At 33.1% G+C, this 23,049-nt stretch overlaps 1 protein-coding gene across 1 annotated transcript in view; it reads left to right on the plus strand.

The window, feature by feature from the left end:
• The window catches only part of PXDNL (peroxidasin like), a 477,154-nt gene that overhangs the window by 211,346 nt on the left and 242,759 nt on the right, over positions 1-23,049 (plus strand). The window contains 1 exon segment of the mRNA XM_039869313.1: positions 14,350-14,412. Coding sequence (XP_039725247.1) covers positions 14,350-14,412 — 63 coding nt within the window.

Consider the following 23,049-nt stretch of genomic DNA (forward strand, 5'->3'; position numbering starts at 1 on the left):
TTTTCTTGTCTGGAAAGATCTTTATTTGTCCTTTGATTTAAGTAATAGTTTTGCCAGGTATAGTAATCTTTGTTGTAGGTCCTTGCTTTTCATTACTTTGAATGCTTCATGCCAATTCCTTCTGGCCTAAAAAGTATCTGCTGAGAAATCAGCTGACAGTCCTATGAGAGCTCCCTTATAGATAACTAACTGCTTTTTTTCTTGATACTTTTAAGATCCTCTCTTTGTCTTCAGTTTTTGCCATTTGATTTATTATTTTATTATTTATTCAACTTAATTAATTAATTAATTCATTTTATCATGCTAATATTGGTTAATGAAATCCAGTAAGTTTCAGAGGTAAAATTTAACGATGAGGCATATATATATATATATATTGCATTGTGTGTTCACCTCACATAGTTAGATTTCTTTCTGTCACCACATATTTGACCCCTTTTATCCCTTCAACTCCCCCCTTCCCATCTCCCTGCTGGTAACTACTGGACTATTGTCCATGTCAATGACTCTGTTTGTTTCTCCTGTTTGTTGGTTGCTTTTAGGTTTATATCCCACATATAAGTGATATCATGCGGTTTTCAACTTTTTCTGTCTGGTTTATTTAGCTTATCATAGTTACCTTTGAGTCCATCCATGTTGTTGCAAATGGCAGTATTTCATCTCTTCTTATGGCTAACTAATATTGTATTGTATATATGTACCACACCTTCTTTATCTAATCGTTTATTATAGGACACTTCGGTTGCTTCCATGTCCTGGTCACCGTGAATAATGCTACTATGAATATCAGTGTGCAAATATCATTTCAGATATATGTTTTCAAGTCTTTGGGGTAAATACCCAATAGAGAGATTACTAGACATATGGTAGATCGATCCTTAGAATTATGAGGAAACTCCATACTGTTTTCCGTAGTGGCTGTACCAATTTGAAGTCCCACCAGCAGTGTATGAGGGTTCCTTTTTCTCCACATCTTCTCCAACATTTGTTATTACTTGTCCTGTTGATAACAGCTCTTCTAACAGTTGTGAGATGGTATCTCATTGTGGTTTTGATTTTCATTTCCCTAATAGCTAGCGATGTTGAACATCCTTTCACGTTTGTTGGCCATCTGTATGTCTTCTTGGGAGAGATGTCTGTTCAAGTCTTCTGAAGTTTTTTTGATTGGATCATTTTTTTTTGTTGTTTTTGTGATTATTGAGTTGTATGAGTTTTTTGTATATTTTGGTATTAGGCCCTTATCGGAGGCATTGCTTGCAAATATATTTTCCCATTTGGGTGGTTGTTTCTTTACCTTGTTGACGGTTACTTCTGTTGTGCAGAAGCTTTTTAGTTTGATGTAGTCCCATTCATTTATTTTTGATTTTACTTCCTTTGCCTTTGAGTTCAAATTCATAAAAAAACTCAAGTCCAAGGTTCTTGAGTTTAGTTCCTATGTATTCTTCTACGCATTTTATCATTTTAGGTCTTACATTCAGATCCTTAATCCATTTTGAGTTAATTTTGGTGTGTGGTGATAGACAACAGTCTAGTTTCATTCTTTTGCAGGTGGCTTTCTAATTTTCTCAGCAGCATTTATCGAAGAGGCTTTCCTTTTTCCACTGTATGTGGAAATATGGATTTACTTCTGAACTCTTAATTCTGTTCTACTGGTCCATGTGTCTGTTTTGCTGCCAATGCCATGCTGTTTTGATTACTGTCGCTTTGTAGTATAATTTGAAATGAGACAGAGTGATGCCTCCAGCCTTTTTTTTTTTTTTCCCCCCCCCTCAGGATGACTTTGGCAATTTGGGGTCTTTTGTGCTTCTATATAAATCCAATGATTTTTTGTTCTATTTCATTAAAAAAATGCAGATGGGATTTTGATGGGGAGTGCATTAAATCTGTATAATGTTTTAGGTAATAATGTCATTTAAACTATGTTGATTCTTCCAATCCAAGAACACGGAATACCTTTCCATTTCTTTGTATCTTCTTCGATTTCTTTTAATAGGGTCTTATAGTTTTCATTATATAGATCCTTCACATGTTTTGTTAGATTTATTCCTAGGTATTTTATTCTTTTTGTTACAATTGCAAAAGGAATTATTTTTTCCACTTTTTCTTTTCTGACACTTCGTTATTAGAGTGTAGAAATGCTATGGGTTTTTGAACATTGATTTTGTAGCTAGAAACTTTACTGTATTTGCTTATTGTTTCTTGTGGAGTCTTTAGGGTTTTCTTTATAGAGAATCATGTCACCTGCAAATAGTTTGACATCTTCATTTTCTATTTGGATGCCTTTTATATCTTTTTCTTTCCTGATTGCACTCAGTAGGTCCTCTAAAGTTATACTGAATAACAGTGGTGATAGTGGACAGCTTTGTCTTGTTCCTGATCTTAGAAGGAAGGTTTTTAATTTTTCACCATTAAGTATAATGTTGGCTGATGGTTTGTCATATATGGCCTTTATTATGTTAAGCTATTTTCTTTCTACCTATATTGTTAAGTATTTTGATAATAAAAAAAATGCTGTATCTTGTCCAAGGCTTTTTCTGTATCTATTGATACAATCGCATGATTCTTATTTTTTAATTTGTTCATTTGGTGTATTACATTAATCAATTTGCATATGTTGAACTATCCTTGTGACCCTGGGATGAAGCTAACTTGATCATGATGTATAATCTTTTTAATATGTTGCTGTATTAGGTTCGCCAGTATCTTATTCAGTATTTTCGCATCTGTGTTCATGAGAGATATTGAACTGTGTATTTTTTGGTGTATGTGTGTTTTCTTTATAAGATTTTGGTATCAGGGTAATATTAGCCTCACAGCATAATTGCCTCTTCTTTGAATTTTTGGAAGAATTTGAAGAGAATAGATGTTAAATCTTCTTTGAATGTTTGGTAGAATTCACTGGTGAAACTATCTGGTCCTGGACTTTTACTTTTTGGAAGGTTTTTGATTATTGTTTCCATTTTAATACTGCTGATCAATCTCTTTAAGTTTTCCAGTTCTTCTTGATATCATCAAGGAAGGTTGTATCTCTGTAAGTACTAGTCCATTTCTTCTAGGTTATTTGGTGTTATATACGTTTTCATAATATTATGGTATGACCCTTTGTATTTCTGTGGTGTTCGTCATTTCTCCTCTTTCATGTCTGATTTTTTTTTATTTGTATCCTTTCTCTTTTTTCTTTAGTGAGTCTAGCCAGGGGTTATTAAGATCAGGGTATTATAAGCTTAAATATTGTATAGTGGTTAAAGGTAAAAAAAAAAAAAAAAAAACCTTTAAAAAAAGAAGACAACAGCTAGTGCAATCTAGAAATGAATGTACAGCCTAAATAGTGATAATTTGAGATAACAAAAACAAAAAGATGTATGGAGTAAAGAGCTGAATCTGCAAAGGAAAATGGAGATAAGGCATACACAGAAGAAAGGACTACTGTATATTATAACTTTCCTTTACTTAAATTTAAAAATCCCGTTATGAGACACATAACAGAAAACAAGAGGGAACAGGGGAAGAAAACATAAAGTTCCATCGAATTAAAGTAACAGAGAGATACACAAGGACAAGAAAGAATAGAGACATCGAGCTACTGGAATATAATAGATAAAATTGCTATAAAAAACTTCATGTTTAAATAATCACCCTAAATGTAATTGAACTGCATTCTAAATAAAAAGGTATAGAGTAAGCAGATTGGATCAAAAAACAAAAAACAATTATATCCTGCCTTCAAGAGACACATCTCAACTCTACAGGCAAAAATGACTCAAAGTGAAAGGGTAGACAATGACTTCTAAGCAAATGACATCCAGAGAAAAACTGGCATAGCCATATTTACATCTGATGAAATAGACTTCAACATAAAAAAACTAATGAGAAACAAATGTAGACATTTCATAATATTAAAAAGACATAACCAAAAAAACATAATTGATTAATATTTATGCTCCCATTTAGGGATCACCAAATATATAAAGCAACTACTAACAGAACTAATGAGAGAAACTGACAAAAATACAATTATAGTAGAAGATCTAAATATTCCACTATCAGCTATGGATAGGTCATCCAAACAGAACATTAATAAAGAAATACCATCTTTAAATGACAGGTTAGGCCAATCGGACATAATCAACATTTACAGAGCCTTAGCTCAAAACATCAGATTATGCATTCTTCTCTAGTGCACATGTAACATTCTCAAAGATAGACCACATGCTGGGACACAAAACTAACCTCAACGAATTTGAGAAGATTGAAATCATAGGAAGCATATTCTTTGACCATAATGCTTTAAATCTGGAGATTGACTGTAAAAAGAAAGTAAGAAGAACCACAAATGTGTGGAGATTAAACAACATGCCAGGAGAAATGAAGAGATACATAAAAAACAAATGAGAACGAAAGCACAATATATCAAAACTTTGGGACACAGCAAATGGTTTTAATAGGAAAGTCATATCATTACAGGCCTATATCAGGAAACAAGAACAAGCCCAAATAAATAGCTTAACACTACATCTTTAAAAACTAGAAAAAGAAGAACAAATGAAGCCCAAAGTCAGCAGAAGGAAGGAAATAATAAAAATTAGCGCATAATTAAATGAAATTGAGAATAAAAAGGCAATGGAAAAAACGAATTCAACAAAATTGACAAACCCTTGGCTGGACTGACTAAGAAAAAAGAGAAAGGACACAAATAAACTAAATCAGAAATAAAAGAGGAGAAATTATGACAGATACCAAAAAAATACAAGGATTATACAAGAATAGTATGGAAAATTATATGACACCAAATTTAATAACCTATAAGAAATAGATAAGTTCTTAGAAATATATAATCTTCCTAGACTAAATCACGAAGAACTAGAAAATCAAAATAGAGTAATCAACAATGAAAATTAGAAGTCATCAAAAACCTCTCCAAAAATAAAAGTTCAGAACCAGATAACTTTACCAGTGAATTCTAGCAAACATTTATAGATTTAATACCCATTCTACTCAAACTTTTCCAAAATATTGAAGAGGCAACACATCCTAACTCATTTAATGAGGCCAACAACCCTGATATCAAAACCTGGTAATAATAACACACACACACACACCCAAAAAACATAGACTGATATCTCTCGTGAACACACTGTAAAAATTCTAAATAAAATAGTACTAAGTCAAATATAACAACATATTAAAAAGATTATAGACTATGTTCAAGTGGGCTTCATTCCAGGAGCATAGGGATGATTTAACATATACCAATCGATTAAGGTGATACACCATGTAAACAAAATAAAGGATAAACAACATATGGTCATATCAATAGATGCAGAAAAGGCAGGACTTCATCCCCTGCAGGAAGGAGGGAGATGCTCAGCTCCCTCACCTGCTCAGGATTTGCGCATGGGCTGGTCTGCGGAGCAGCTCCTCAAGTTGGCTCTTTTTAGCACCTACTTAGGATATGAATACTTAGGATATGAATACCAGCTGTGTGACTTCAGGCAACTTACTTGGACTCTCCATGCCTTATACCCTCTCTGTAAAAGAGGGTTAATAATAGAACCATGGATTTGGAGAAACATGGCAGAGTGAGAGATGTCCCCTGATCTCTCCCCTTGAAACAATAATATGCTGAACATCTAAAACTGAACAAAAAACACCCAAACTGCACACTAGCATGTCTGAGCACGGGATCTGCGTATAACAACCACCACAGGTCGGAACCTTGGGTGTTGGGCAGTGGACTGAGAGAAATAAAGAAGCTTCTGGAGCTCCATATAGGAAGAGGGGGAGGGAAGAAGGTGTGGAGAATTCTGTGAACAGCTCTGCTTGGGAGAGTCATGAGTTCCACGTAGCCAGTGGCAGAACCCAGTCATCAGGGCAGAAAGCAGAGAAGTGGGATGGCAAAAAAAATCAGGCGATTTTTACTGGCCACCGTTGCAAAACCAAGGCTGAGCCACAGTCCTCAACCCCCAACCAGAGGGACCCTCCCACAATACCTTCCGAGACTGATCACCATGGAGCCCCAGGAAAATCTGAGCAAATGCTATTGAAACTGTTGCTAACATTGAGGGTAGCAAGCATGATTAAATATCTACCAGAAATGAAAAAAGCATTATTAAGGCTTTATATAAAGCAGGGATCCAAGAGGCTTAGACACTACCTACTTGAAACCAAAAGAAAAGCTCCTTCTTTGCAACAGGCTAAAGAGAGACCTTTATATAATAAATCTTTCTGAAAAAAAAGCAGAATACATTTCCATTAATGTCCAAGTGGAGAAATAGTCCATAAAACACCACGAACAACCAAGATGACAAGCCATTTCAGAAAGAAAGAGAAAAATTTCCAGATAATAAGCTTACAGACATAAGCTTACAGACATATGCAACTTAAATGACAGAGAATTCAGGATGGTACTTCTGAAAAAAATTCAGTGAGTTTGTAAATGAGTCATATCAACAATTTCAAGAAAAAAACAACTAGCTGAGCAGAGCAAGGAGCTTGAAACCCTCAAAAAGAACAGAATAGATCTTCAGGAGATAAAAAAAAACACACTGCAAGAGTTGAAAAATGAAATAGCAAGCTTGAGAAATAGAATCGGCCAAATAGAGGAAAGGATCAGTGATATCGAAGACAGAAATCTAGAAATAAATCAGAAGGAAGAAGAGGGAAACCAAAGGATGAAAAATAATGAAAGAGAAATATAAGAACTAGCTGATACTATCAGGAGAGGAAACATAAGAATAATGAACATTATCGAAGGCAAAGAAAAGGAGCAGGGACTAGAAAGCATTTTTGGAGAAATAGTTGACAAGGATTTCCCAAATCTAAGGAATGAGCTGGAACCTGAAATTCAAGAAGTGAACAGAACATTCAATTATCTCAACCCTAAAAGCCCTTCATCAAGACACATTGTATTAAAATTATCAAAAATCAATGATGAAGAGAATTCTCAGGGAAGCCAGGGAGAAGAAAGCAGTAATTTATAAAGGAAACCCTATAGATTACCATCGGACTTCTCAGTGCAAATCTTACAAGGCAGAAAGGAATGGAATCAAATATTTAAACTGATAAAATGAAAGGAATTACCAGCCAAGAATAATGTATCCAGCTAAGCTCTCCTTTAGATATGAAGGAGAAATAAAGACCTTTGCGGACATACAAAAATTGAGGAAATTTTCTACTACGAGGCCTGCACTACAGGAAATACTGAAAGGGGTCAGTTCACCTAAAAAAAAAAAAATGACAAAAAAAATGCATAATTAGGAGTAAGGTGACTATCAGGCAAATAGAAACAAAGGAGTGCAACCCTTACTAGGCACAGGGCATTATAAGCTTAATGAGAAGAGAATAGCTATCGCAAGATAGTAATGAACGTTCAGCATACATAGGGACAAAATGAGACAACAGTGACTGAAAAGGGGAGGATTCAAAGATCCAGATTCGTAAAGGAGAATGGAGATAAAATATGCACAGATGAAAATAAATGACTGTATATATAACTATCTTTTACATATTCATAATGGTAACCACACATAGAAGATTCAGAACTGAAGTACATAGTATAAAACAGGAAGAACCAGAGGGAAAACTCACAAAAAGCCAAAACCAAAATAAAAAAAAAAAAAAAAACAGAAACACAAAGACAAGGAGGCAATGGAAACATCGAGCTACCAGAAAGCGAAAGATAAAATGGCTATAAAAAGACCTCATATTTCAATAATCACCCAAAATGGAAATGGACTGAATTCACCAATAAAAAGGCACAGAGCTGCAGAATGGATCAAAAAAAAAAAGAAAAAAGAAAAAAGAAAAAGAAAAACCCAACCATACACTGCCTCCAGGAGACATATCTCAGCTCCAAAGACAAATATAGACTCAAAGTGAAAGGGTGGAAAATGTTATTTCAAGCAAATGACATTCAGAGAAAAGCGGGAGTACCAGTACTACTATTGAACAAAATAGACTTCAAAATAAAAAATATAAAGAAAGATACTGAGGGACACTTCATAATGATAAAGGAATCATGCAACAAGAAGACATAACATGTATTAATATCTATGCTCCCAATCAGGAAGCCCCCAAAATTTATAAAACAATTACTAACAGAACAAAAGGGAGAAACAGACCAAAGCACTATCGTAGTAGGGGGCCTAAATACTCCACTGTAGGATATGGAGGAATCATCCAAACAGAAAATCAATAAGGAAATTCCGTCCTTAAATGACACATTAGACTAATTGAACATAATTGACATTTACAGAGTCTTTCATCCCAAAACAGCTGCTTATACATTCTTTTCTAGTGCACATGGAACAGTCTCAAGGATTGATCACATGCTGGTATACAAAACTTGCCTTAACAAATATACAAGGATTGAAATCATACCAACCATATTCTCTGATCATAATGCTTTGAAGCTAGAGATCAACTGTAAAAAGAAAATAGAAAGAACTACAAATACATAGAGATTAAACAACATGCTACTGAAGAATAACTGTGTCAGAGAAGAAATAAAAAGAGAGATCAAGAGATACATAGAAACGAATGATAATGATAGTACAACATATCAAAACTTTTGGGACACAGCAAAAGTTGTCATAAGAGGAAAGTTCATATCATTACAGCCTTATTTCTAAAAAGAAGAATTAGCCCAAATAAACAACCTAATGTTTCATCTTAAACATCTAGAAACGGAAGAACAAATGAGGCCTAAAGTCAGCAAAAAGAAAGAAATTATCATGATTAGAGCAGAAATAAATGAAATTGAAAACAAACAAACAAAAAAACAATAGAAAAAATCAATACAACAAAGAGCCGGGTTTTTGAGAAGGTTAATAAAATTGACAAATCCCTGGCTAGACTCACTAAAGAAAAAAGAGAAAGGACACAAATAAACAAAATCAGGGATGAAAGAGGGGAAATTATGACTGACATCAGAAATACAAAGGATCATACAAGAATACTATGAAAACATAGACAACACCAAATTTAATAACCTAGAAAAAATGGACCAGTACTTAGAAAAATACAACCTTCCAAGACTGAATCAAAAAGAACTGGAAAATCTAAATTGGCTAATCAGTAATGTGGAAATTGAAACAAGCAACAAAAGCTTACCAAAAAGTAAAAGTCCAGGACCAGATGGCTTCATCAGTGAATTCTACCAAACCTTCGTAAAAGATTTAATACCTATTCTCCCCAAAATCTTCCATAAAATCGAAGAGGAGGCAATACTTCCCAACTCATTTTATGCAGACAGTATTACTCTGATACTCAAACCTAGTAAAGATAACACAGAAAAAGAAAACTACAGACCAATATCTCTCATGAACACAGATGCAAAAATCCTAAATAGGATACTAGCGAACCAAATACAGCAACATAGTAAAAAGATTATACACCATGATCAAATGTGCTTCATCCCAAAGGCACAAGGATGTTTCAACATATGCAAATTGATTAATGTGATACATCACACAAAAAAATTAAAACATAAGAATCATGTGAACATATTAATAGATGCAGAAAAAGCCTTGGACAAGATATAGCATGCATTTATGATCAATACAATTAACTAAATTGGTATAGAAGGAAAATACCTTAACATAATAAAGGTCATCTATGACAAAACCTCAGCCAACATTATACTTAATGGTGAAAAACTAAAAGATTTCCTTTTAAGATCAGGAACAAGGCAAGGCTGTCCACTATCACCATTGTTATTCAATATAACATTGGAAGTCTTAGCAAGTCAGGCAAGAGAAAGACATAAAATGCACCAAATAGGAAATGAATAGTCAAACTATCACTATTTGCAGACGACATGATTCTCTATATAGAATATCCTAAAGATTCCATAAGAACACTACTAGAAACAAGCAAATATAGTAGTTTCTAGATACAAAATCAACATTAAAAAATCCATAGTGATCCTATACTCTGATAATGAAGTGTCAGAAAAAAGAAGTAGAAAGATAATTCCTTTTGCAATTGCAACAAAAAGAATAAAACACCTAGGAATAAACCTAACAATGCATATGAAGTACCTATACACTGAAAACTACAAGAGAAGTTGAAGACAGAAATAAGATAGAAAGCTATTGTGTGTTCATTGATTGGAAAATTCAACATAGTTAAAATGACCTTATTACCTAAAGCATTATACAGATTTAATGTAATCCACATCAAAATTCCAATGGCATTCTTTAAGTAAATAGAAGAAAAAATCATCAGATTTATATGGAAGCACAAAAGACCCCAAATAGCCAAAGCAAGTAGCCAAAGCAAGTTGAGGAAAAAGAATAAGGCCAGAGGTATCACTCTGCCTGACATCAATTTATACTGCAAACTGTCAAAAATCAAAACAGCATGATATTGGCAGAAAAATAGACACACAGACCAATGGAATAAATAGAGAGTCCAGAATTAAACTCTATATGTGGGCAAATAATTTTCAACAAAGGAGCCAAAAACATTACAATGGATAAAGGAAAGCCTCTTCAATAAATGATGCTGGGAAAATTGGAAAGCCACATGCAAAAGAATGAAACTAGACTGCTATGTATTACCATGTACCAAAATTAACTCAAAATAGATCAAAGACTAAAATATAAGGCCTGACAATACATTACATATATACTAAACTCATGGATCTTGGATTTAGGGAGAATTTCATCAATCTGACCTCAAAGGCAAGGGAAATAAATGCAAAAATAAACGAATGGGACTATATCAAACTTAAAGTCTTGCACAGCAAAAGAAACCATCAAGAAGGCAAAGAGGCAACCATTTGAATTGGGGAATATATTTGCAAACAATGCCTCTGATAAGGGTCTAATTTCCAAAATATATAAAGAACTCACACAACTCAGCCATCAAAAAACAATCAAATTAAGAAATGGGCAGAAGACCTGAACAGATGTTTCTTTCAGAACAACAGACATACGAAAAGATGCTCCACTTCACCAGCTATTAGAGAAAGGCAAGTCAAAACCAGGATAAATAGATATACCTGTTTTAATGACTGTCGTCAACAAGACAAGTAATAACAAGTTTTTGAGAGGTTGTGGGGAGAAAAGAACCCTCATATACTGTTGGTAGGAATGCAAATTGGTACAGAAACTATGGAAAACAGTGCGGAGGTTCCTCAAAATATTAAGTGTAGAATTAGTGTATGACCCAGCAATTCCACTTCTGGATATTCACCCAGAAAGCTTGAGAATATTTATCTGCAACAATATCTGCACCTCGATATATGTAGCATTAGTCACGGTGGCCAAGACATGAAAACAACTGAAGTGTCCTTTGATAAATGATTGGATAAAGATTTGGTACATATACACAATGGAATTTTACTTATCCATAAGAAGAGATGAAATACAGCCATTTGTGACAATATGGATGGATCTTGAGACTATCATGATAAGTGCAATAAGTCAGACAGAAAAAGTTGAGAGCCATATACTTTCATTCACATAAGGAATATAAAACTGAAAGCAACAAATGAATGTGACAAAAAACAGAGTCTCATGGACATGACAGTGGATTAGTGCTTCCCAAAGGGAAGTGGGGATAGAGGAAGTAGATAGAGGTAAAAGGGGTCAAATATTTGATGATGAAAGAAAATTTAACTTCGAGTGGTGAACACACAGTGCATTATACATATGACACATTATTGAATTGTACACTTGAAACCTATTTGATTTTATTAACCAATGTCACCCTGATAATTTTAATTAAAAAGTAAACATAATCATAATAAACAGAAGCAGATCAACATTATTGCCATCTGGAAAAAACAAAAGAATTACTGTCTTATTTGTATTTAAATGCGGACATAACGATTAACTTTCAGAGTAAATCTTGCCATTTTTCAAATGGAAATTTTACGTCATACATGAGAAAGCTCTATTTTGCTTCCTCCCACTCATTTTGATGAGTACATAACTATGCAAAATGCTTTTTTTTTCCTAATAGCTGCTTATCGCTTTTTAACAATGTATTTCCAATGACACAGTACATTTTTGTATACTATCAAATGTACATATGTGTACCCTGTGTTTAAAATACTACATTTCAGCAAGAGAAGATGCAGTTAATAACATGGGCCTGTTGGTTTATGCTGGTTCCTTTTTTTTCCGACAAGGATTTGATCATCAAAGTAAACAAATCTCCTGTCTTCAGGAATTATTTTGTTTTCTCAATAAATATATAACTTTTTTTACTTGAGTTTTATTCTTTTTTGTGATAGAAAAATACATTCAACTGTGAACCACTTTAATAAATTTGTTTCTTGTCAGTAATAAAAATATTTATAAGAAGCCCTTGAGTTACATTGCTTGATCTCATACTTTAGATTATTAACATTCATATTGAACTACAATGTTAAATAAAGCAACTTCACTGCAATTTTTAGAAATTTTATATTTTATTTTTACTAAAAGATTACTACATAAGAATATGCAGAAACATAGGCATCAAGTGCATTTTATATATTGAAAAAGATGAATTATGATATGTAGCATATTTTCTTTTCAAAATTGTGCTATTAAGAGAAAATATAGCACTAATTCCTGAAGGCATCTTTGTATGAAATAGATCAACTTCTCTACTAGTCATCACTTTTGAGTAAATTAAGAAAATAGTCAAAAATTGTTTCTGTGTTCTGTGGTTTAGATGAGATTGTATACACATACCATGTACCACACATATACGCCTATCACAGAGATGGGCAAATTACATATATATGTAATATATGCACATGCACATATAAGCACATATATACATATATGCATCCATACATATGCAGACAAATATACACACATATATATGCATATATACATATGCTTTTTTCTACATGCGTTGGTGCATGGAATATGTTTAATAGAATATGGGGACAGAATAGTCGTTCTTCAAGTAAAAATAGTTATATGGTGATAGTTTTGTGACCTAAAAGATGTGTAGAAATGGATTTTGAACATTAGATTAAGAGAGTATACAGAAGGAGTAAATGACTAACAAATTCTCTCAGGACAATGTTTGCGATTGATATCAATTAAATATTAGTTAGCCATGTTGTTTTAGCCAGCCTAAAATTCCTTGAGCAGATCATATGCTATAAAGTTTTTTGGGTCATTGACTGAAACTAAAACTTATCAACAAAAATGGATACTATCTCTGTATGGCATCAGCTTTAATTCATACTGTAGATGGATTGTTCTGCCTCCCAATGTCTAGAACACTAGATAATCATAAATGGTGAGACTGGCTTTGGTGCTACAGGTGGAGTGTCAGATAGTGGCTTCAGATGCTGTTTGGGAAATTGTGTGGTTGAGCTTTTAGCAGTGAGGTAAGTGGTGAGTAGGTTAGGAGTAGTCAAGATTGAGAATGTATTGACTCTCTGTGTATTGTGTATAATGAGTAAAATAATCATCTGCTCCATTGGCCAAAATACTTCTGTTTTCCTAATCAGTCATACACACACACACAGACACACACACACACACACAAACACGTACAAAACAAATATTTTATAATACATTGAAACTGAACCTCTTAGCATTGCAGTCTGGCAGTGGATTTTATAAGATTTGGGTTTTTTAAATGTCATAGAATATTCAGAATTGTGTGCCAGTTCAATTAGCAGACTTTCCCTACACATTTAGATATACCATAGTAATTTAAATTTGAAATAAATTATAGTGTATTTACCATAAAAATATACTTTTAATTAGAGTACTTTTTCAAAAGCTATCAAAGTTACTGAAAGGTGATTTTCTGTAACTTGTTTTACTGTTCAAATTCAATTTATTTGCCACCTGTTATTTTTCTTTCTAGATTTTTTAAAAGTCATTTTTCTACCATTAAATAGTACTTTAAAAAGAGCCCCACTTCTTATGATGTAATTGTTGATCAGTTCGACAGTTCAACAAATACACAATGAGAGTCCACCATGTGCCAAGAGCTATGATATTTATTTTTCCAAGGGAAATGCTTAAACCAGGGTGTATGTAACTCTCCATCTATTTATTTAGGAATATGCTCCTTTGTTACTATTATTATGTTAATAATTTTCCTTTTAAATGATATGCTCCAGGAAAATGAGAATTTTTATCCCTGGGTTTATAATGCATTTTTGGGGTATTTTAGGGTAATTTAATAAATATAAATTATTTTTGAAAAGTCTTCTGTGACAAACTTATGTTTTAATATAACCTTTTTAAATAGAAAATTATAAATTTCTAAATTTAGTGAGCCGTGCCAGTAAATGTTTTTCTACTACGTAAAATACTATATCTAGTAGAATTATTATAATGTTTGCAGAATCAGTTTCTTATTCTGGAATTTTTTTTTCAGTCTCCTGAATGACAACTGAATCAGAAAGATTTCCAGAAATGTTTTTGAAAATTTGCTATATCTGTAAGTTATATCTACAAGAAAGGTCAACAATAACTTATGATGTTGATAGATTATTTTGGCCTTTTTGTTTGTTTTAACTAAAATAATTCATCTTCTTGAAAAGGCCTGTCAACCTTTACACAAAACTCATACGAACATTTCTAAGTGAAGTCAATTGCTGCTTTCAACAGATTATTCATTTGAAAATATTTAAATATTTATGCACATGTCTACCGTCATCTGTACAACAAATATTTTAATTTAGAAAAAAATTAACATGAAACAGAGTTTGTTCAACTTTCACATTCAAATTGAATTAATAATTGTAAAAATTCTATAGATCCAAAAGAAGCTTTATGTCAATTCAGCCATCCATGACCTTCTGCCCACAATGAATACGTTAAAATTAGGAACTTTGATGAACTTGGGTAAGAACTAAATTTTGGAAAAGTTAACTAATAAATATGACTATTGAAAATTATGGTGCTCTTTTGTAGATAAATTATTATAGATAAATGAGAATAAAGAGATTTTAAATTATTCCATTTTAACTCAAACCAATGCATGTTGATAAATTGAAAGTTGGAGGTCATGATTGATATGTTTGTGTAGAAGAGTGAAGAAAGAGACCAGGGGGACCTTTTAAACAAAAGAATTAGTGCTGCAACTTTATTTTTAAAGAATATTGAGGAGGTAACTTACATTTTACACAAATATATCCGTTTGTCAATTCATTTAGCACTCTGTTTAAAAAACTGGTTATTCTTTTAAAGAGAAGATATCTCAACTCTTTTGCTCCCATCTAACTTATATAATTAAATTATTCAAATTCCATTTAAATTATAACAATCTTAGCCTCTTCCTGAAGCACTAGAATTCACATTACATTCCAACAAAATGACCTTACAGCTTCTTGTGTTCAACTGAGATACCCAGCCTGATATAGAAGGCCTTCTACAACTCTTTTCATCACTCAATACTAAATTCTTGATTCCTTCTTTGAATTGGTTCATTCTATGTGCTGTGCTAGTCATTCATGACCAATCTAACATGCCTAGCAGGTGCATGTCATTTTTGATTTTCACATGTTAAATATTACTAAGGATCCTTCAAGCTTCTAAACCGGTAGTGTAAAAAGTCTGCTCTTCATTAAATAAAGGAGCTTCATTCCTCTGTGTTTTATCCCAGTCCTGTGCTTCTGGGGCTCTATACTCATTGATTGCCATGTAGAGTAGTTCCTTTCTTCGGCCACTTTCATACTTATGTGTTCTTTACATATTTCCCACTCCTCTTCAAATCTTCCATGATTCTAGTTTTTATTTTTACCCTTTTCTCTAAATCTGTGTAGTTTGGCATTTAATTATGCTTAGTATTTATTTCTATTTCTCTCATTCTCTGTCTCTGTCTTTCTGTATGTGTGTTGAGGTATCCACAGTTGCATATTTGAGAATCAGGGTCTTGTTTGTATTTCTATATAGCACATTCAAAGTTTATGACACAATTCAACGCTTCCCCCAAACTTAACCCTTCCTCTAGGACACCTTTGTTTATCTCTGAACTTTTCAATAAATAGTACCATTATTTTGTGCACATTATTTGGCATCATGCTTGGGTTCTTCCTTTTTCATATGAAACTTCAGCACAGCCTGTCCATTTTGCCTCTAAAATCTAAATTTGTTTACTTTCTCCCTCTCTACTGAATCTACCCTTGTTTAAGCAATCATTATTTTCTTGCTTCACAATTATTTCATTTTAATAAAAGTTACACTCCCTATTTTGGCTATAAGTTCCAGCATGATTTTTGATCCATGCATATGTAAATTCATCTTATGTCTTACTTTCCTTTGCTTTTTATATTTAATCCATTGTTCTTTGATTTCTTCAAACACAGTAAGCAGTCACCCTGCAACACCATGTACCTTCACACATGCTGCTCATTGTTTTTCCCTTGGTGATTTTTTTTCTGTCTTGTCTCAGCTTTAATGTCATTTTTTTTTAGGAATCACTCTAAGTCAAGTTAATCCTCTCCACTTTTTTTTTTTATTATAATGGTACCCTGTTTGTTTAATTTATTACGATACCATAAAAATTAATGTTTTTCTCTCATATTTTTTACTTCTTTACTTTCCAATTCTCCCACTGTATTCTGTGCAGGTAAGTGGCCATACTTCTCTTATTTACCATGTATTCCAGCATCTAGAACCAGCATCTAGAACATAGTAATTTCTCACTAAGTCTTTTTTGAATAAATAAAATACCATAAGGTACTCAATAAATGCTTGATATTTGGGTAATACTCTTAGTTATGTTGAGTTCATTATTTCTTGAGAGGAATGATAACAACATTAAATGCTTCAGTTTTTTCAGTAAAACATATCAATCAATTATTTATATTATGCCTTTTCCCAAGGACTTCAGGTCTTTACATAAAGTAGTTATAGCGTTTGTATATTCAGGACGCTAGTTTTCACTTGACTAAATATACCACAGAATTGCAGTTTTTTTTCCTGCCAATACAAAGGAGAACACATATTTTTCTCTAAAGCAAAAGCATTTCAGAACTCTTCTGAAATCATAATGCATTTTGGTCCAAAACATATCATTAATTCCCTTGGGCAAAAACAAATTGAAAAGTCTTAGGACAAATTCTACTTTAAATTCACAAGAAAAGTACAATTGTTTGAGGATATCTTTGTAAATTGTGGTTTATTTAAGGTTTAGTGAATTTTAGACCCAATGTACATTGAAAAACAGAGAGCGAAATGTTCTTTTTCTTAGTTTAGCAGCCCAGTAACTGTTAAGAATAGCATTCTTTGTATTCATTATTATTAACCAAACTAGAAATAATCTAATGATAAACTCCCAAATAAAATTTATTGATTCAGAAACATCTTGACATCTACAAAGTGATAATTATCTCATCATTTGGAATATTGACAAATTTTAAAGAAATTCTTCTTAAGGCAAAATCTGTTATATATCTGTGCATGTTAAAGATAAATTAAACATCATTTGCTATTATATAAAGAGAAATTTCTTCCACATTTAAATCCATGATTCTGTTTCTGAGTTCCCATTTCCTAAGTTTAGTTTCTTTTCTGAATTATAGCTTCTTTTTCCTTCTAGCCCAGCTCTTGGCATTTTTGTCCTCATAAACTCCTATTATTGAATGCTACTGCCTCTGCACAAACTGGCCTTCTCAGTCTTTAGATGAATGTGTCATTTGTAGTTGTGTACTCAGCATTGGTCTTTTCCTTCTCTCTTTAGTCTCTGAATTTATTTAGATTTTTCCCCATTCCTTTTGCAACCTGTAGATAAAAAAGATATTCTTGTGGAAATATTGAACAAATAAGTGCCATTGAAGAATCTGACTTTTAACAGTGTAAACATGAGGGACAAAACTCACTATTTCTGGCTGCTCTGTTAACACTCTCTGAGTATTAATGACAATCTAGCAAAATAAATGAAATTTCTTTGGGGTTTCTTGTTCACCCTACCAGTGAATTTTTGCTGTGTACCAAACTACTCTAGAATTTAGAGACTTAGAACAATACAGAGTTTCTATTTGTCATGATTGATTTATGGATTAACTGGTCAGTTCTTCTGTCTAGGTTGGCTCAACTGAGGCTAGGAGGTCCAGGATGGTTTCACTCACATTTCTGGCAATTGCCCAGTATCAACTTGGATGATTTCTTGTTCACGTGATTGTTCTTTCTGTAGCCAATGAGACTGTGCTTGTTCAAAAGTGATTTTATTCTTAGTGCCATCAGTGATGAGCTTTTCATGCCTTACTTGTGTCATCTTTGCTAGTGTCCCATTTCCAAAGACAAATCACATGGCCAAGATCTGATTCAAGTATTGAAGAAATGGATTCTGACCTCTTGGTGAGCAAAAGCACCAAAATCTCCTTGCAAAGGGATGTGAATCCAAGAAGAAACCTGTGACCATTTCTGTAATTTATCACATTCATTTTAGGATTTGGGGGTTCCAAGAGTGAGGTGCAAGTTTTAATCAGTCAGTCATATCCTGGATTAGTCAGGATAGACTATGCAATGGGTACCATATTCACAAAGGGAGAAGAAGTGTCATGTCTACTTAGAGAGACACAGGGTTGGGTGCAAATTAAACTTGATGAAAGGAGCAATGTTGTAGCTTAATCTTGAAAGGCAGGTATGTGAGAAAGGGCAAGACATGGTCTGGTATGTTTAAGAAATGGCAAGTATCTTTAATGACTGGATTGTAGGGCTCAAATAGAACATGAGAGATCAGGCTGGTGAGTTTGCAAAAGCCAAATAATAGGAGAAGGTTATATGCCAAGCTCTCTGTCTCTACTTATTTACCTCTTATTTACTGCTACTCGCTTCAAACCAGCCTCCGTTCTTATCACTCCACTAGGAGTTCTCTGACAAAGGCCACTCATGTTGCTAAACATATTGAAAACATTCTATTACATACTGTGTTTAATTATGTCTAGTAGTTTTCTTTGTTGACCATTTCATCCCGAAAATCTCTTTTTTTGTTATTTAATGACATCTCATGCTCCTGGTTTTCCCTTCATTGTTCTGGCTGCTCCTTCTCAGACTCCTTCACCTAGAGTTTTATCCCATGCTCTGCTATTTTTCATACTTTGTACCTTTCTATGTACCTCTCTATTTGCTTCCATGGTATCAGTTATTATATAGATACTGCTTTCTCACAAATCTTTATTTCTAGCCTAAATTGCTTTTATGTTTCAAAATCTACACACACACACACAGACACACACACACACTTTTTGCTTAGTATTTCCATTGACTTGTCTCACAGGAGCTTCAAACTCAACAGGACACAAACTTAACCATCTTTCTCCCTTCAAAGTTGCTCCTATTTCCCTTCAAACATGGTTCTTATTTTGACATAATAACAGACTCATATAATCATCGAATGTAAATATTTAACCTTCTCCCAATTCCTCACCTGCTGTATATATCTAGTTGAAAAGTCCTGTAGAGTCTACTTTAACATTGTTTCTATCTTTTCCTCCTATCTGTCTTAACTATGTCAATTTTTATTTTTATCCTCATTACCCATCACCCCCGACTATAAGAAAACCTCATTTATCTCAAGTCTTTCCTCCTCTAAATCTCTGAAGGACAACCAGTTTTTTTTTTAAACAAAATCTTGATCATGCCATTGTCTGAGTCCTTCAATGGCTCCCCATTGCTGTTTGGATGAAATAAAATCTAAGTAGCACCACATACAAGATTTGACTTCACTGAAGTCTTCCACATTCTTGACAATCTCCTCAAACTGTGTTCCAAAATTTCTGGCCTCCGAAATAGCTGCCTTCAGATCCTTCCTGGGTTACTGGATTATATTGGGGTATTGTGTCTTCCTGTGAATTCTTCCTGCTCCCTGACCCATACTTAGATCACATTACAGATCTATTGCTTATTATCACCTGCTATGTGATACACAATTACAATACACAATGTCAAAAATCTGTGCAACAAAACTGTGAAGTTTTACAGATGAGAAAAATGAATACAATTAACAGAGACACAAATGTGGAAACACTGTGACTTCTAAGAACAAACTGGGGAATAGAAGGAAAACACGGAATCCAGAGTGGAAGTGGAGGAATAACACGTATCTCCTACCCTGTGTGGGAGAGAGTGCCCTGATTTACTGAGTAAAGTGGTCTTGTTTACGCAACAAGCATATCCACTGAGAGGCACAGTTGCATCAAACTCAATTAGAACAAGCATTAACATAGTGTAGCTCTCAATCTATTTTCATCATTTCTGATTATCATCTAATTTGCATATAGATTTGCCATTAGGGAAAGAATATGCTGACTAGCTAAGAGTATTCTGATCTTCAGGAAAGTCAAAATGCTTCTATTCTTTTATGAATTTGACTAAGGTAGATCAATTTCCAAAGGAATAATAATTTTTTGAGTGCTCTCACCAAATCCATTTTCTAGGACAAACCGAGGAACCAAGGTAATGACTTCTGGGAGAATAATGCAATGCCCTCTTTGAGCCATTAGTTCAACCTCTCTATACAACATCTGCTTTTTTCCTTTATGCTTGCAACTGTTTTCTTTATAGGAAAAGTAAGCAGAAGACATTTCAACATTGCTTTATAATCTTGAAATATTAACACTGATAGCATGTTATGGTTAGGAAATTTCAGTTTTTATCTATGTGTCCATCTTTCTATTTATTCATCAATTGAACTACCCAGCAATCTATCTATTATCTATCTATCCATTCACCCATCAATCATGTAATAAACACTACAACATGCCAGATGCTGTATTGGTCCTACTATACTGTGGTGAGCAAAAAAGAAATGATTCTTGTTCTCATAAAGTCTGTAGGCTGATATAGCAGATGAACATTATTTGTTAATTTTCTTACTTAATATTTTAATTATAGATTATCATGTCCTCTGCATATGGAATCAATGATGTCCGGAGTGAGGTTCAGGAAATCTCAGAGGGGTGTTTCCATTTGACCCAAAGTCTGATGTTTAATTTTATGCTTTCATGAATTTCCTAAAAATATAATATTTCAATATTTTTCTGGTATATATGTATTTATGAAGCTCTTTTGTGATACAAGCTCAAGCTTATAGAAGAATAGGACCAGAAAGGCTGCTTTCCTTGCCCAAATGATCAATGGTCACCAGAATTAGTTTTCTCCAGAGATCTCCTTCATTCTTCCCTCCTTCCTGATTTCTATTTGACTTCAAACCTCTTGAGACCATTTTTTTTTTTTTTATCCCAAATCTACCACCTCTCTGTCTCTCACTCTCCTTGGCAAGGTCTGTAGTAAATAGCTTGCAGGTTGGAGAAATTGGAGGGAGGACTGGATTCAGCATTACTTTGAATTGGATATTTGCTAATTAAGCTAAGACTGTCTTTGGAGTTTACATATCATTGCAAATTTACTTAATGAATATCCAACTATTCACTTTTTCCATGTAATTTTCCCAGATTTTTCCAACTGGAAGTGCTCTTCACATTTGAAACATCATTTCCAAGTAGTAATGGACTACTCAGTATCAAGGAATTTGTTAAATACTTTTGTTTTCCAGGTAATCTATTAACAACCTGGTTAAATAAATGATTCTTGAATTTAATTATATTTTTAATTTGTAAAGTGGATGACAGGGGAAACATGATATTTAAGTTTGATGGTAAATGTGTAAAACAAATTTGGACTTAGATACAGTTACAGAAAGAATGATTTCAGTTGTTATTCATTCATTCCATCCCCATTCATTCGACAAACTTTAAAAATTAAATTTATTGGAGTGACAATGGTTGATAATAACATCGTATGTTTCAGGTATACATCTTTACAATATGATAACTGCATACTTTATTGTGTGCTTACTATCCGAAGTCTAGTATTTGACCTTCTTGACTTTCTTTGTCCTCCTGCAACCCTCTTCCCCTATTGTAACCACCATTCTGTTGTCTCTAACTATAAGCTTATTTGTTTGCTTGCTTTGTTTGTTTGCTTTGTTTGTTCATTTGTTGCTTTTTGTTTTATATTTCACGAAAGAATAAAATTATATGGTACTGTGTTTTTTTCCCATCTAATTTTATTTAGCATAGTACTCTCAAGATCCATCCATGATATGGCAGATAGTAGTTTTTTATCTTTTATTATGGCTAAGTAGTAGTCAATCATATGTATGTACCACATCTTCTTTATCCAAATCATCCATGGGAGAGATTATAAGTTGTTTCCATGTCTTGATATTCAACAAAAATTTTTTAAGTTAAAACTTTTATTTTGAGATAATTATAGATTCACACAGATTTTTAAGAAATGGTACCAGAGCGATGCCATCTACTCTTTACCTAGTTTCCTCCAGTGACAAATATAACAAAACTGTAGTACAATATTATGATCAGGATATTGGCATTGATACAGTCAAGATACAGAATATTTTTATCACCTAAGAGATCCCTCATGTTGCCCTTGTATAGCACACACATTTCTCTCTGTTCCACCCCTTCTTAAACCCTGGAAACTACTAATCTATTCTCTATTTCTCTAATTTTATTATTTAATAATATTATATTATAGATTAGTGCAATATATAATCTTTTGAGATTGCCTTTTTTTTCCTCAGCAAAAATATCTGTAGCTTCATCTAGGTTGTTGTATAATACCAATAATTTATTCCTTTTTAGTGCTGAGTAACATTCCATGGTATGGATATTCCAGTTTTTAATCATTCCACTCATTTAAAGAGCATTTGGATTGTTTCTAGATTTTGGTTATTAAGAATAAAAAATTGCATACATATTTTTGAGTGAGTATAAGTTTTCATTCTCTGGAATAAATAAAGCCAGGAATACCCTTACTGGATTATATAGAAATTATATATTTAGTTTTTAAATAAATTTCTGAATTAACTTTCAGAGTAACTATTTTATATTCTCACCAACAATGTATGAGTGATCCTGTTCCTCTACATATTTGTTAACATTTTTCACTCACTATTTTTTATTTTAGACATTTAGATAGGTGTATACTAATATCTCATTGTGGTTGTAATTTATGTTTCCTTAATGGTAAATTATGTTAAAAATCTTTTATATTAGAATTTGCCATCTACATGTCCTCTTCTTTTAAATGTATTTGTGTATTTTGT

Source organism: Pteropus medius, unplaced genomic scaffold, assembly GCF_902729225.1.
Source record: "Pteropus medius unplaced genomic scaffold, Ma_sr-lr_union100, whole genome shotgun sequence".
Lineage (NCBI taxonomy): Eukaryota > Metazoa > Chordata > Mammalia > Chiroptera > Pteropodidae > Pteropus > Pteropus medius.